General features: G+C 32.6%; 1 protein-coding gene across 1 annotated transcript in view; it reads right to left on the bottom strand.

The window, feature by feature from the left end:
* LOC132747440 (dipeptidyl peptidase 2-like) overlaps positions 1-11,700 on the bottom strand; it is a 137,629-nt gene extending 125,929 nt beyond the window's left edge. Inside the window, exons 1-2 of the mRNA XM_060736825.1 lie at positions 11,495-11,700; positions 7,069-7,208 (exon numbers count right to left, since the gene is read on the bottom strand). Coding sequence (XP_060592808.1) covers positions 7,069-7,208; positions 11,495-11,666 — 312 coding nt within the window. The 5' untranslated portion in view covers positions 11,667-11,700. The remainder of the gene's footprint in view (positions 1-7,068; positions 7,209-11,494) is intronic.
* Positions 11,701-12,389: the final 689 nt, after the last annotated feature.

Raw genomic sequence — 12,389 nt, 5'->3', positions numbered from 1 at the left:
CTCAATGTGCTTGACCATTGTATGTAGTTATATTGAATTCCAACCATTAGTCTTCAAGTTATGTTCCGGACAAGGAAAAAGCAACGGACGTCTGGACCGACCGACTGACCGACCACAGGGTCGTAGGTATTGAATCTACACAAAAATGATTTTCTATTTTATCACATTTATCTAAAATTAGAACAGTTAACAGCTTAAAGAGTCATTTTTCGTTGACTTGCCTTTTAAGTGTAACGCTAACATCAGCATGCTTTAACGCAATGTTTGATTATATCACAAATGACGTCAATATTCTCTGATTTAATAAAAACGTTTATTACAATTCTGCGCCATGGATTATGTGATAAATAGGATTAAAGAAACATTTAAAACTAACATTTTTAAAGAAACATTTAAAACTAACATTTTTTTTATATTCTCAGTGACTATGCCAAATGATTTTAAAAAGTATCAAAAGATATGGCTAGATACAACCATCAATGTCAGTTTATAAAAAGTTTCACAAGTTCCTTTAGAGTCTTAATGTGACCTTGACCTTAAAGCAACAAATTTATTGTAACTCACCATAAATCTTATTTTGAAATCTTTCTCAAAATGACAAAAAAAGAAAGAAATAGACTGCATATTACTTTCAATGCACTAACAATTACCATGACTTTTCACAATTAAGTTTGACCTTGACCTTTGACTTTGACCTTTGGCCTGCCGAACTGGATCTTGTTCATTATATATCCTCTTATAAGCGGCAGTTTTTTTTGCATAAATATTTTTAAATTTCACATGTAAATAAAACGGTTTATAAATCATAACCATCTTTCAAAATTACAAGCATGTATAACTTTAGACAAACAAGTGTAACCTTGACCTTGAGACCTGATTCTCGCATGAAGGAAATCATCATCATATCCAATACATTTATTCCAAGTTATTTCGAAACCTATCTTGGAATGACAGAATTACTAAATATCTTCCATGGACTTATCTATCTTTCAATTTGGACACAACCATTTATGGATATTGATGGAAATTATTATATTCTAAGATTTCAATTTTAACTGACTGAATAGAGAGCCATGATCAAACCATGCTCAGAGATGTTCAAGCAATTTTCTTGATCTGCACTGGTCGCATGGGTATAAACTAGTAGACAAAAAGTTAATTATTGACAAAATTATCTACACATGGCCTCACCTCCCCTTCCCACACACTTCTTTAAAGAATTTCACAGGCAGCTAACTGATTATACCTCTTACATTGTTAGTGAACTGCTAATTGGTCATTAAGGAGATATGTTCATGAACTCTATTGTCAGGGTTATAAATAAGTAATTATTATAGCTACCAGACCTGTCAGACTTATGCAACACCTTCCAACAGAAAAAGTGTTAGTATTCCCCTTAGTATATGATCATCAGATATCAGATTCTGTCACATCTGTGTACAGAATTATCTGAACTTTCTTGGAATATTTATATACGTCACTGACATTTTGACCATGTACCTTACTTTCAGGTTTCTTACTTACTGTTCTTGAGGAGTTGACACTGTTTATTTTGTCCAATTTATATATTTTATTCATTTTGTAAAGTTGCACTGACATTTTGACATGATGTACCTTACTTACTGATCTTGAGGGGTTGACACTGTTTATTTTGTCCAATTTATAAACTTTATTCATTTTGTAAATTTACATTTAGAATTCTGTAAAGTACTTCAGAATGCTGTAACCTGGTAACATTAAACAAGAAGGCCATGATGGCACATTTTTTAGTTAGCAAGTTGAATTAACTAGTATATTATTTCAAAAGAGTAAAATGGTAACTGACCAACAATTGATAATAACAAATGCTTAGGATAAAGAGAGACATAGATAACTATGTCTCTGGGATAAAATATAAAAACTTAACAGTTGCTTTTGATATTAAAAGACTACTCCACTCTTTTTATCAAGTAAACGTTCCGAATAAACAGCAAAAGATTATCTAAAGAAATTTCCGTGGGTCTTGTGAGTGATTATTGATTATTTCTGTGACATGAAAACAATTACAGTAAAATATATATAAATTTATTTATTGTTATTTTGACTTTCACCAGTACACTCACCATTTACTTTTGGATGGGAACAATGTCACTTCAATCAACGTAAACAAAAGGTTGCCACAATGGTGTGATTTACTCTCAATCAAGATGCCTTTTCCATTAGGATGAAGCCCATCACTGACCAAATGCAAAAAATAACATTTTACACACCTCAATGTTGGTAACGAGATACAAGAAATTATTCAATGATGTTCGGACAAGCAGTATGATTTTTATTGTTATATTCATACAATATACAGAACTGAAAAAATGTCCATCAATATCAGATAAATGCTGTCCAAGGCGCATCATTCTTTACTTTTTTCAGTTCTGGATAAAGTAGAAAAGGGGACAAAATTCTGCCAAACTGCTTTGAAGAATTACATGCCCTTAATGGTTACCAAGTAAGCAAAAATAACTTTCAATGTTACATGCCCTTTAGAAATGCATTTCAATATTGATAGTGAACAAGACTATATCCAAGATTAAAGTGAATATTTCTGAGCAAAAAGGTTGACCATGACCAAAAAAAAAAAAAAAAAAACAAGATTGCATTTCTGAAAAATGCTATGCCACCGCATTAACACATATACAACACTTAATAGTAGTGTAGGAACAGAATTTTTTGTTTCCATACAATTGAAGATTGCCATAATGCATAGATCACTGACCTATCTAATTCTTATTATCAGATTAGTGGTTAAATCTATTGTTATTCAAATAAAAGATCAGAGTAGGAATCTATCAATGCAGTTGAGTCTAGTGAATTTGGTGGTGAAGGTTATATTTCACATGGCCAAAATTCCATGACTGTACATCAAAGCACAGACACTTGGGGTGTGGAGCTCAAAACACCTTTAAAATCCAAATAAAATGCATATTTATCAATCCCAGCACATGTGCTGATCATATATATAAAAAAAAACTTATTATAAGCCGTTTTGAATAAATTTCATATTTCAACTTCTATAATAATATTATAGACGTTGTACCAACTATATCACTACACATGACAGGTATATTTGTACCAACTATATCACTTCAAATGACAGGTATATTTGTACCAACTATATCACTTCAAATTACAGGTATATTTGTACCAACTATATCACTTCAAATGACAGGTATATTTGTACCAACTATATCACTTCAAATGACAGGTATATTTGTACCAAATATATCACTTCAAATGACAGGTATATTTGTACCAACTATATCACTTAAAATGACAGGTATATTTGTACCAACTATATCACTTCAAATTACAGGTATATTTGTACCAACTATATCACTTCAAATGACAGGTATATTTGTACCAAATATATCACTTCAAATGACAGGTATATTTGTACCAACTATATCACTTAAAATGACAGGTATATTTGTACCAACTATATCACTTCAAATGACAGGTATATTTGTACCAACTATATCACTTAAAATGACAGGTATATTTGTACTCACTATATGACTTAAAATGACAGGTATATTTGTACCAACTACATGTATATCACTTAAAATTACAGGTATCTTTGTACGAAGTATATTTCTTCAAATGACAGGTATATTTGTACCAACTATATCACTTCAAATGACAGGTATATTTGTACCAAATATATCACTTCAAATGACAGGTATATTTGTACCAACTATATCACTTAAAATGACAGGTATATTTGTACTCACTATATGACTTAAAATGACAGGTATATTTGTACCAACTACATGTATATCACTTAAAATTACAGGTATCTTTGTACGAAGTATATTTCTTCAAAGGACAGGTATATTTGTCCAAACAATATTTCTTCAAATGACAGGAATATTTGTCCCAACTATATTATCTAGTGACAGGTATATTTGCAGATACTATATTATAGATTTATATAATACAAAAAAAGAAAAGCATGCAAACAAACCTGTGTTTAGATCAGTTTTCTCTTTGGAACAATGACTACTTGCTCATTGGCATTTCCTGTTACATGACAAAACAATCTACAAAAAGAAAACAACGTGATTTAGATTTTTTTGGTAAAGCAACAAATTATGTAATACTTGATGCTATGTCAGATAAGTGAAGAGACTCCTGTGACATCTTTTAAGGTTACAGAACTGGAAATATTTTGCAAGATTTGTTTACCATCTAATGTAGGTCTGAACTAGTAACATGAGTGAGAAAGTTCAGGTCAATGTGTTTACTCTGTTTTTCCAGAATAATCTTCTTTTTTTTCTATGAGACCAAAATAATTGCTTGCAACTCAAATTAGGCTATGAGTTGCACAAACAATCAATTTAGAATTCATTCAGTGTGTATTTCTAAATCATCTTTAGCATTTATTTTTTCTTTCTTAAATTCTGTAGTTGATTTGTGTAAGAATTTCAAATTTTATGTTTTTGGATTTTTGAACCTCAGTTGAGTTCCTTTTAAAGATATGACCTTTGAACTTTTTTAATCTGGTATTTTATACACTTTCACCTCAATGAGCTAAGGATATATTAATAATTTCTTAACCATTAAATTAAAATGAGGATACAGAGTTTAAAAACTTTTGAGTAAACTAAAGGTTCAAGCTGTTCACATCCAAACTTTTTCAAACGGGATACGAATTGGCTTATCCTGTGTTCTGGTATTGACAAGTAGTATTCAGTGCTAAAATTGGTTTATCAAGAACCAATATTGGCTTATACAGTGTCAATATTGGCTTATCAAGAACCAATATTGGCTTCTACAGTGTCAGTATTGGCTTAACAAGAACCAATATTGGCTTATACAGTGTCAATATTGGCTTATCCAGAACCAATATTGGCTTCTACAGTGTCAGTATTGGCTTATCAAGAACCAATATTGGCTTCTACAGTGTCAATATTGGCTTATCAAGAACCAATATTAGCTTCTACAGTGTCAGTATTGGCTTATCAAGAACCAATATTGGCTTATACAGTGTCAATATTGGCTTATCCAGAACCAATATTGGCTTATACAGTGTCAATATTGGCTTATCAAGAACCAATATTGGCTTCTACAGTGTCAGTATTGGCTTATCAAGAACCAATATTGGCTTATACAGTGTCAATATTGGCTTATCCAGAACCAATATTGGCTTCTACAGTGTCAGTATTGGCTTATCAAGAACCAATATTGGCTTATACAGTGTCAATACTGGCTTATCAAGAACTAATATTGGCTTATACAGTGTCAGTATTGGCTTATCCAGAACCAATATTGGCTTCTACAGTGTCAGTATTGGCTTATCAAGAACCAATATTGGCTTATACAGTGTCAATATTGGCTTATCAAGAACCAATATTGGCTTCTACAGTGTCAGTATTGGCTTATCAAAAACCAATATTGGCTTATACAGTGTCAATATTGGCTTATCCAGAACCAATATTGGCTTCTACAGTGTCAGTATTGGCTTATCAAGAACCAATATTGGCTTATACAGTGTCAATACTGGCTTATCAAGAACCAATATTTGCTTATACAGTGTCAGTATTGGCTTATCCAGAACCAATATTGGCTTATACAGTGTCAGTATTGGCTTATCAAGAACCGATATTGGCTTATACAGTGTCAGTATTGGCTTATCCAGTAGAAATATTGGTTGTTATCTTTTAATATAGTATCCAAGCTTTTTTTACTCAAATCTATTACATCTTTGGTGTGTGGGAGCCTTGTGATTGCCTTATGATTAAGGTATCTGCCTCTCAATCCAGATATCAGGTTTGAGGTCTTCTTGGGTTATGACCATGATGACGACAAAAGCAAGCTTAAATAAATAGTGATTAATCTAATATTTAAGGGTTAATATTATAGTAGTGGGTCTTCAGCTAAACTGGTAGGCACAATTTAGAACCTAAAGTAAAGTGATGCCCCAAGACTTCAAACCGCATGGAAGAGAGAAACTATATGTCCACTAAAAGGAGGAAATTTACATCACTATAATTAAATAATATAAAAAAGCTACAAACCTTTAAAAAACTGTTTCCTGAATTTTTCTTCTGGTAAAAAATTGGCACCTTTAACCGTGACATCTTTAGAATCTTCTGTATACACGTGCATTTACAAAATTCATTCTTTATTAGTACATTCTTTCTTAAGATTGGGTTTATAGATATTTTAAAGGAGAGATTTTTAATTCCCAAGCTCTTGTCAATGCAGACAGTAAAATGAGATTTATGTACTGGTATATTAAATGGGACATTCATATTAAGATAAATATAAATAAATATAGTGCAATATCATCAACATATACCAGAGCTGGAAAATCAATTTCTAGGTTGTCCCAAATTGACAAGTGAAATTTTTTCCAGTATTAACATTATAAATATCATACAGAAAAGTAAATGAATGTTTCAAATAAAACTGACAAGTAAGTAAAACTTAGATTTTGCCAGCCCTGCTGCTTGACCTCACTTGGACAAAATAGTAATCTATTTTTAGCCTCAAAATTCTTACTGTAATCAACCAACAATACCGTATATCAAGTATCTGAGATATCAGTCAATGACTAAAGGTACTATCACAGTGACAAGCAGTGACAGACAGATCAAAAGATTGACGAAAGGACAAACAAGCTACTATAATATTCTGAAGAAAAATTTCAAGGACCCATGCCATAAAAGGTTTTGTAATAAAATTATCCACATCTACTTAGTAAAGGGGGATAAACAATACTGTCATTATAGTAATAACTTAACAAAGCCATTGCATTGTTATCTCCCTTACTTCAGAATTTAACTGCTACTGAAAAATAAAAGATCATTAACTAAGAAAATAATTAAAAATATATTCCCTTCTATACTGTGGGACAAAATAAGATTAAAACAAGAATCTGAGCACATGTACAAGACCATGATTAAAAACTATTTTTTTGCCATTGGAAGGGAATTTTTTCCATAAATAGGAGAAATATATACAAAATCAGTAAATGGAGAGGGTATTGGAGCCAAAATTGATAAACTTATATATAGATGTTTAAAAACTTACATGCTCTGCAAACACTACAAGAGCTCCAAATTGAGGTGCTATGTCAAACACAAATCCTGTGGCATCCCAGAATGTTGTTATAGGGCCTTCATTACCAGTGTAGAAAAATATTGGTCCTTTACCCGGATTCCACCATTGATCTAAAAGATATATGGTCATTATTTAATTTTACCCATGAAATATGGTGCTATATCAGTCAAATATATTTCATTTTATTTTAAAGATAAATATGAAATATAAATATGAAAGTAGGCAGAGTCAAAACTCATATTTATTTTAACGAACTTCTTTCGACATTCTGTTTGAAAAATCTGAAAATACAAAACAAATTTTTGTTGAATTTTGTTTTGAAAACTATCAAGAATGATAGAAAATGGTCTAACTAAGAAAATAAATCCGAACACCAATATCTTTAATTCAGTCATTAATGCTGTACAGACGTTTAAAGACTTGTTTACGTGACGTCACAATGTTGCGCTAAAAACGTGCGCAAAACAAGACAATAATTATATTACTGCGCGCTGTACAATTGCAGTTGCGTAGCAAGCAAGGGGGTCGTAACCATTTTTCTTTAATAATGAAATTAAATAAAAAGGTTATTTTTTCGTTTTTCGTGAAATATGGTATATAGAGCGGGTGTGGGTATTACCGAACACTTAAGGTGAAATAAGTAGTATTCGGTAATACACGCAGAAATCACGATTTTCAATTGACATTTGACGAATATGAGTTTTCCTTTACATTTACATGCAAGAAACACTTATCTACGCACATTATCTAAAGAGTTATGACATTTCATATATTAGACCTGACTGCATCTATTACCGACCATATGCGTGAAATACCAAACACACATGCGTGTATTTCCGAACACTGCCAACTTTTTAAAAAAAAAACGTTAATCTTCACCTGAAATATAGATAAATTTAAAACAAATCATTTCACTATTGATTTAAGCAATATATGTTTCGCAAGTATTCACTATTGAACAATGTATTACCAGAGACATAGATAACATGTTAGATTACGTGTTCAAATGTGTAAATATTAAATAATTTAAAGACCAATTAATTTCCATTCAATAACAGCTGACCATGTGATCTTAACATTATTTGTACTCAAAAGAGGTACTTGTCAGATACTCAGGTAATGTGAAATCTACGTAAATCTGTATCTTTTAACTCCTCCCTAAGGTAGTGTTTGAAATCAGAAAACAATCTTTTAATCTTTTAACCTTTTCTGGGGAAACAATCAATCGATCTCTTTCTCTCTCTCTCTCTCTCTCTCCCTCCCTTTCTCTTTCCAAGCTGAATGGTTGTACGAAGAGTCAGTTCAGGGTTGCGGCGATAGTAACCCTCCAGCCAAGATCTGCTGGGTTTGTTTTCACGAAAGACTGTTCAGGGACCTTCTCCATAAAGTATTTTCAAGTTCAAGTGTGTGCAAGCTCTTGTCTTGTGCCTCCATAGCCGATAATTGTGACATGTGCATGATCAATTCTACAAAACGTCTATCCTCAGACTTTAGTTAGAACTGGCCAACTTATGACCGGGACAGTATTGTGAGGGGTGGACTATGGAATCCCATCCTTTTTTGATGAAATGGTTTCAACTAACAGAGTTTAAACGATCTAATTCAGCTACATGGTCAAGCATTTAATTCTGCTCAATTACGTTTTGAGTTTTTCTCCCTGCTCATTCATAAAAAGAAATTGTCTATGTCTGTCTGATCATTTTTTTCTTTCTCTAGAGCTATTTATTTGTTTATCTATTTATTTGTTATTCTATTTTTATATTTACTTATTCATTTATTTATCTTTCTATATATCTTTTTGATTGGTTGAATGAAAAAATTAATTAATTGATTAATTAATCAATTGATTAATTAATTAATTAATTTTAATCAATTGATTGATAATTGCTTAATTAATTAATTAATTAATTAATTTATGTAGATGTATGAAATTATTTATTTTGTATTTAGATAAATTTATAACGCTATAATAATGATAACTGTGTTGTTTTAATCAGTGTAAGCATTGCGTTCGGTAATACACACATGACAAAATTTAACTTCTTGTAATTCCGAACATGCAAATAACTCAGTAAATAAATATCTAAGTGACATATTGAGTTATTTCCCATATCACAGTACATGTATTAGCTTCACAAATAACAAGAAACATGTAACTTATCAAAATCACTTGACCAGAAAACCTTATGACGTCAGGTATCTAAAATTAGAATATTTGTAACGGAGCACATACTTGTCAAGCGTAGTAGTATTTTAGTCTTGGAAATCTTTGATTTGTCAAGTATCACGCTGGCAATATAACAGATATATCGGGAAAGGAAGTGACATCTTGTTTCTGATGTCACTGCCTTATTAGAAGAATATTAAGAAGGTTATGGTGAGAAAAAAAATTGTGTTCAGAAATACACGCACGTTCGGTAATACCCACACCCGCTCTATTCCATATTTCACTCAAACGAAAAAATATCCTCTTAATATTTTAAGATTACTCACAGAAACTGTCAGTGTAAGCTTTAACACCACACTATCATACAAATTTAAAACACGGTAAAAAATATGCACATGATATGATAGCACATTTCTTTTTACGACAACGCAAACATGATGCATCAGTGCCGACACATTTATTTAAATAAGAGCGATCAGTGACACATGTGTTGCCTCATAATAGCCAATTGCAGCTACTGTATACTTTAGAGATAGAAAAATCATTAATTTTAGGGCAAAACATGTTTTTATTCAAGGGCCATAACTCAGCCAAAAATTTCATTGAAATTGTATAAGTGGTATAGGATGAGTAGTCCTGACAAATTTTAAAAATAATAATCATTAAAAGGCCATACTGCAGTAACTCTTGACAAAACTCTATCTATCTATCTCTGGATACTGCCAACCCCTCTTACGAGTGTTAAAGGCAGGAATTTAGTGCACGTCGGATTGTTAGTAAAAGGTGAAGAGAAAAGCTAAAAAGAAAAGTCCAAACATTGACATGCTTGGAAGGTGAGACTGAAAATGTATTCTAGTCATGGTTAAAATGTTAATAGTGAAACAAGATGATAAGAGATAAAATAGTTTAAAAACACTGGGAGTAAGACTAGTACTGCAAACCCACCACTGCCTGTTTGAACTGACTCAGGTTGGGCAGGGTGGCAATGTTACTAGGAAGTTTATTCCATAGTATAATGCTATGAGGGAAGAAAGAGTACTTATGGTAGTCGGAGGATACCTGTATTTGACGTAGGGATAAGGGATGCATATGTCTGGTTAATCTATGTGGGGTTTGAACATAAGTTGGGAGATTAATTGCAACTAGGTTGTGGTATATCTTATAAAACATTATCAGTCTACAGTCCAGTCTGCGATGTTCAAGGGATCGCCAGCCCAGTTCTTCCTGCATGGCTGTGACACTAGAGTGAGGGGAGTAATCCCTTTTAACCCATCTTATTGCACGTCTCTGGATCATCTCAACTTTGTCAATATTGGTTTTAGTATAAGGAGACCAAATAGATGAGGCATATTCAACCTGTGGGCGGACCAGGGACTTGTATGCTAGTTCTTTTACTTTCTCATTTTTAGTGATGACATTTCTTTTAATAAAGCCAAGGGATCTGTTTGCATTGGAAGTTATTCGAGATATATGTGTATTAAATTTAAGGTCAGCAGATAGATCTAGTCCGAGATATTTAGCATTTGTAACAGACTCTAGGATTTGGCCATGGAGCATATATTTGTGTTTAATTATGGTCTTATTTTTGGTGATATGGATGACTTGGCATTTTGAAGGGTTAAACTCCATGTCCCACTGCTTCTCCCACAGAACCATATTGTCTAGATCATGTTGGAGAGTTGGGGGGTCTGAGGAGGAATTGATGGTTAGGTATACAGCAGTGTCGTCTGCAAATAATCTGACTTGGGATTTGAGGACAGAAGATGGTAACTTGTTGATATATAGAAGGAAACAGAGGGGCCCTAGGACCGAGCCTTGGGGCACTCCAGAGGTAACTGGGACTTCAGATGAGCAGTCACTATCCACAACTACTGACTTAACTCATTAAAATGGAAAATTCTGAAGATATGCACAACTACACTTGGTACTGATCATTCCTGTACTGTAAAGTTTGGAAGAAATTGCACCACTTCTGGCTTCCATAACATTATACATGTAGCCTTTGTAGGCCTATGTACATGTATGTCGCTTCTATTTTTGACATTGTGCGACAGGTCTAAGCAAGCAGTACTATAAAACCTGTTCCCTGAAGTCTCTTTAGCTAATTTTTGAGCAGTGTGGACAAGTTTTGCGACGGACTGACAGACAGATTGTTAGACGATGGAGAAGTGATCCCTGCATGTATACTGTTGTCTAGTGTTTGAGGCTACACAAAAATCAATCATGCACCTTGTATCAAATAACGTTGTTTAAACGTTTTGTCACCGTATGAAACGAAATTGAAATGATCTAGCCTTTGATCAAAATGTTTCTCGACATATTTGGGTGAAGCATTCACTCCAAAACAAGATGAAAATAGTACAATAATGATCGCAACAAATTGCAGTCGATACATTTCCATTACTTCACGTGATTGTCACGTGACTTTCCAAAATAAAGCTCTTCAATCTTTTAAGTTAATCGGTTCCAAAGTACTATATTTTTACTGGCAGTAGCATCTTTCAGTGATTCATTATTTTTGGTAATTCCATTCATTCGATTAAGGGTACTGATATTTCTACATAAATGTGAAGTCCCAATCCATAAAGCAACAGCTGATTTACAACTGAAAACGTCGTGTGTTGACAACAACGACGAACTTTACTTAAAAAAATCGTTACATTTGTAAAGTTGACAGCTACTGATTAGTAAAAAGGTCTTTGTCCCGAAACCAAGTGCCTATGTAAGGAACAAAAACTTGTGTGGTCTCCCGAAAAAATGAATAGATCAAATTGAAAAACATGCCTTCTTGGATCAAGTAAGATTATTGCTGGGAGACGGATAAATTATGAAGAAAATATTGTCAAATCGTGTGGCTATGTGATAAATAAAGTCAAAATATAATGACCACAGAGATTATAAAGATTGTTCAAATGAATTTGCTTGATATCAAGAGTAAATGAAGCAATTCAAAAAAGAAAATTCCAATTTTTTATTTATCTTATTAATTTTTTTACAGTAAAATTTATTCGCTTTAAACGTTATTCAATGTTTCTAGTCAGGGTCCTTCAAATAGATCTATTTGAAAGACCATGTTCTAGCATAATGCACTGACAGGTAACTTACTTAATAGAAATTGTGTAAA

This window comes from Ruditapes philippinarum, unplaced genomic scaffold, assembly GCF_026571515.1.
Source record: "Ruditapes philippinarum isolate M1 unplaced genomic scaffold, ASM2657151v2 ctg368_1_1_1_1, whole genome shotgun sequence".
Classification (NCBI taxonomy): Eukaryota; Metazoa; Mollusca; class Bivalvia; order Venerida; family Veneridae; genus Ruditapes; species Ruditapes philippinarum.
The sequence above is the reverse complement of the archived record's forward strand: the minus strand, read 5'-3'. Positions and strand labels throughout refer to the sequence as shown.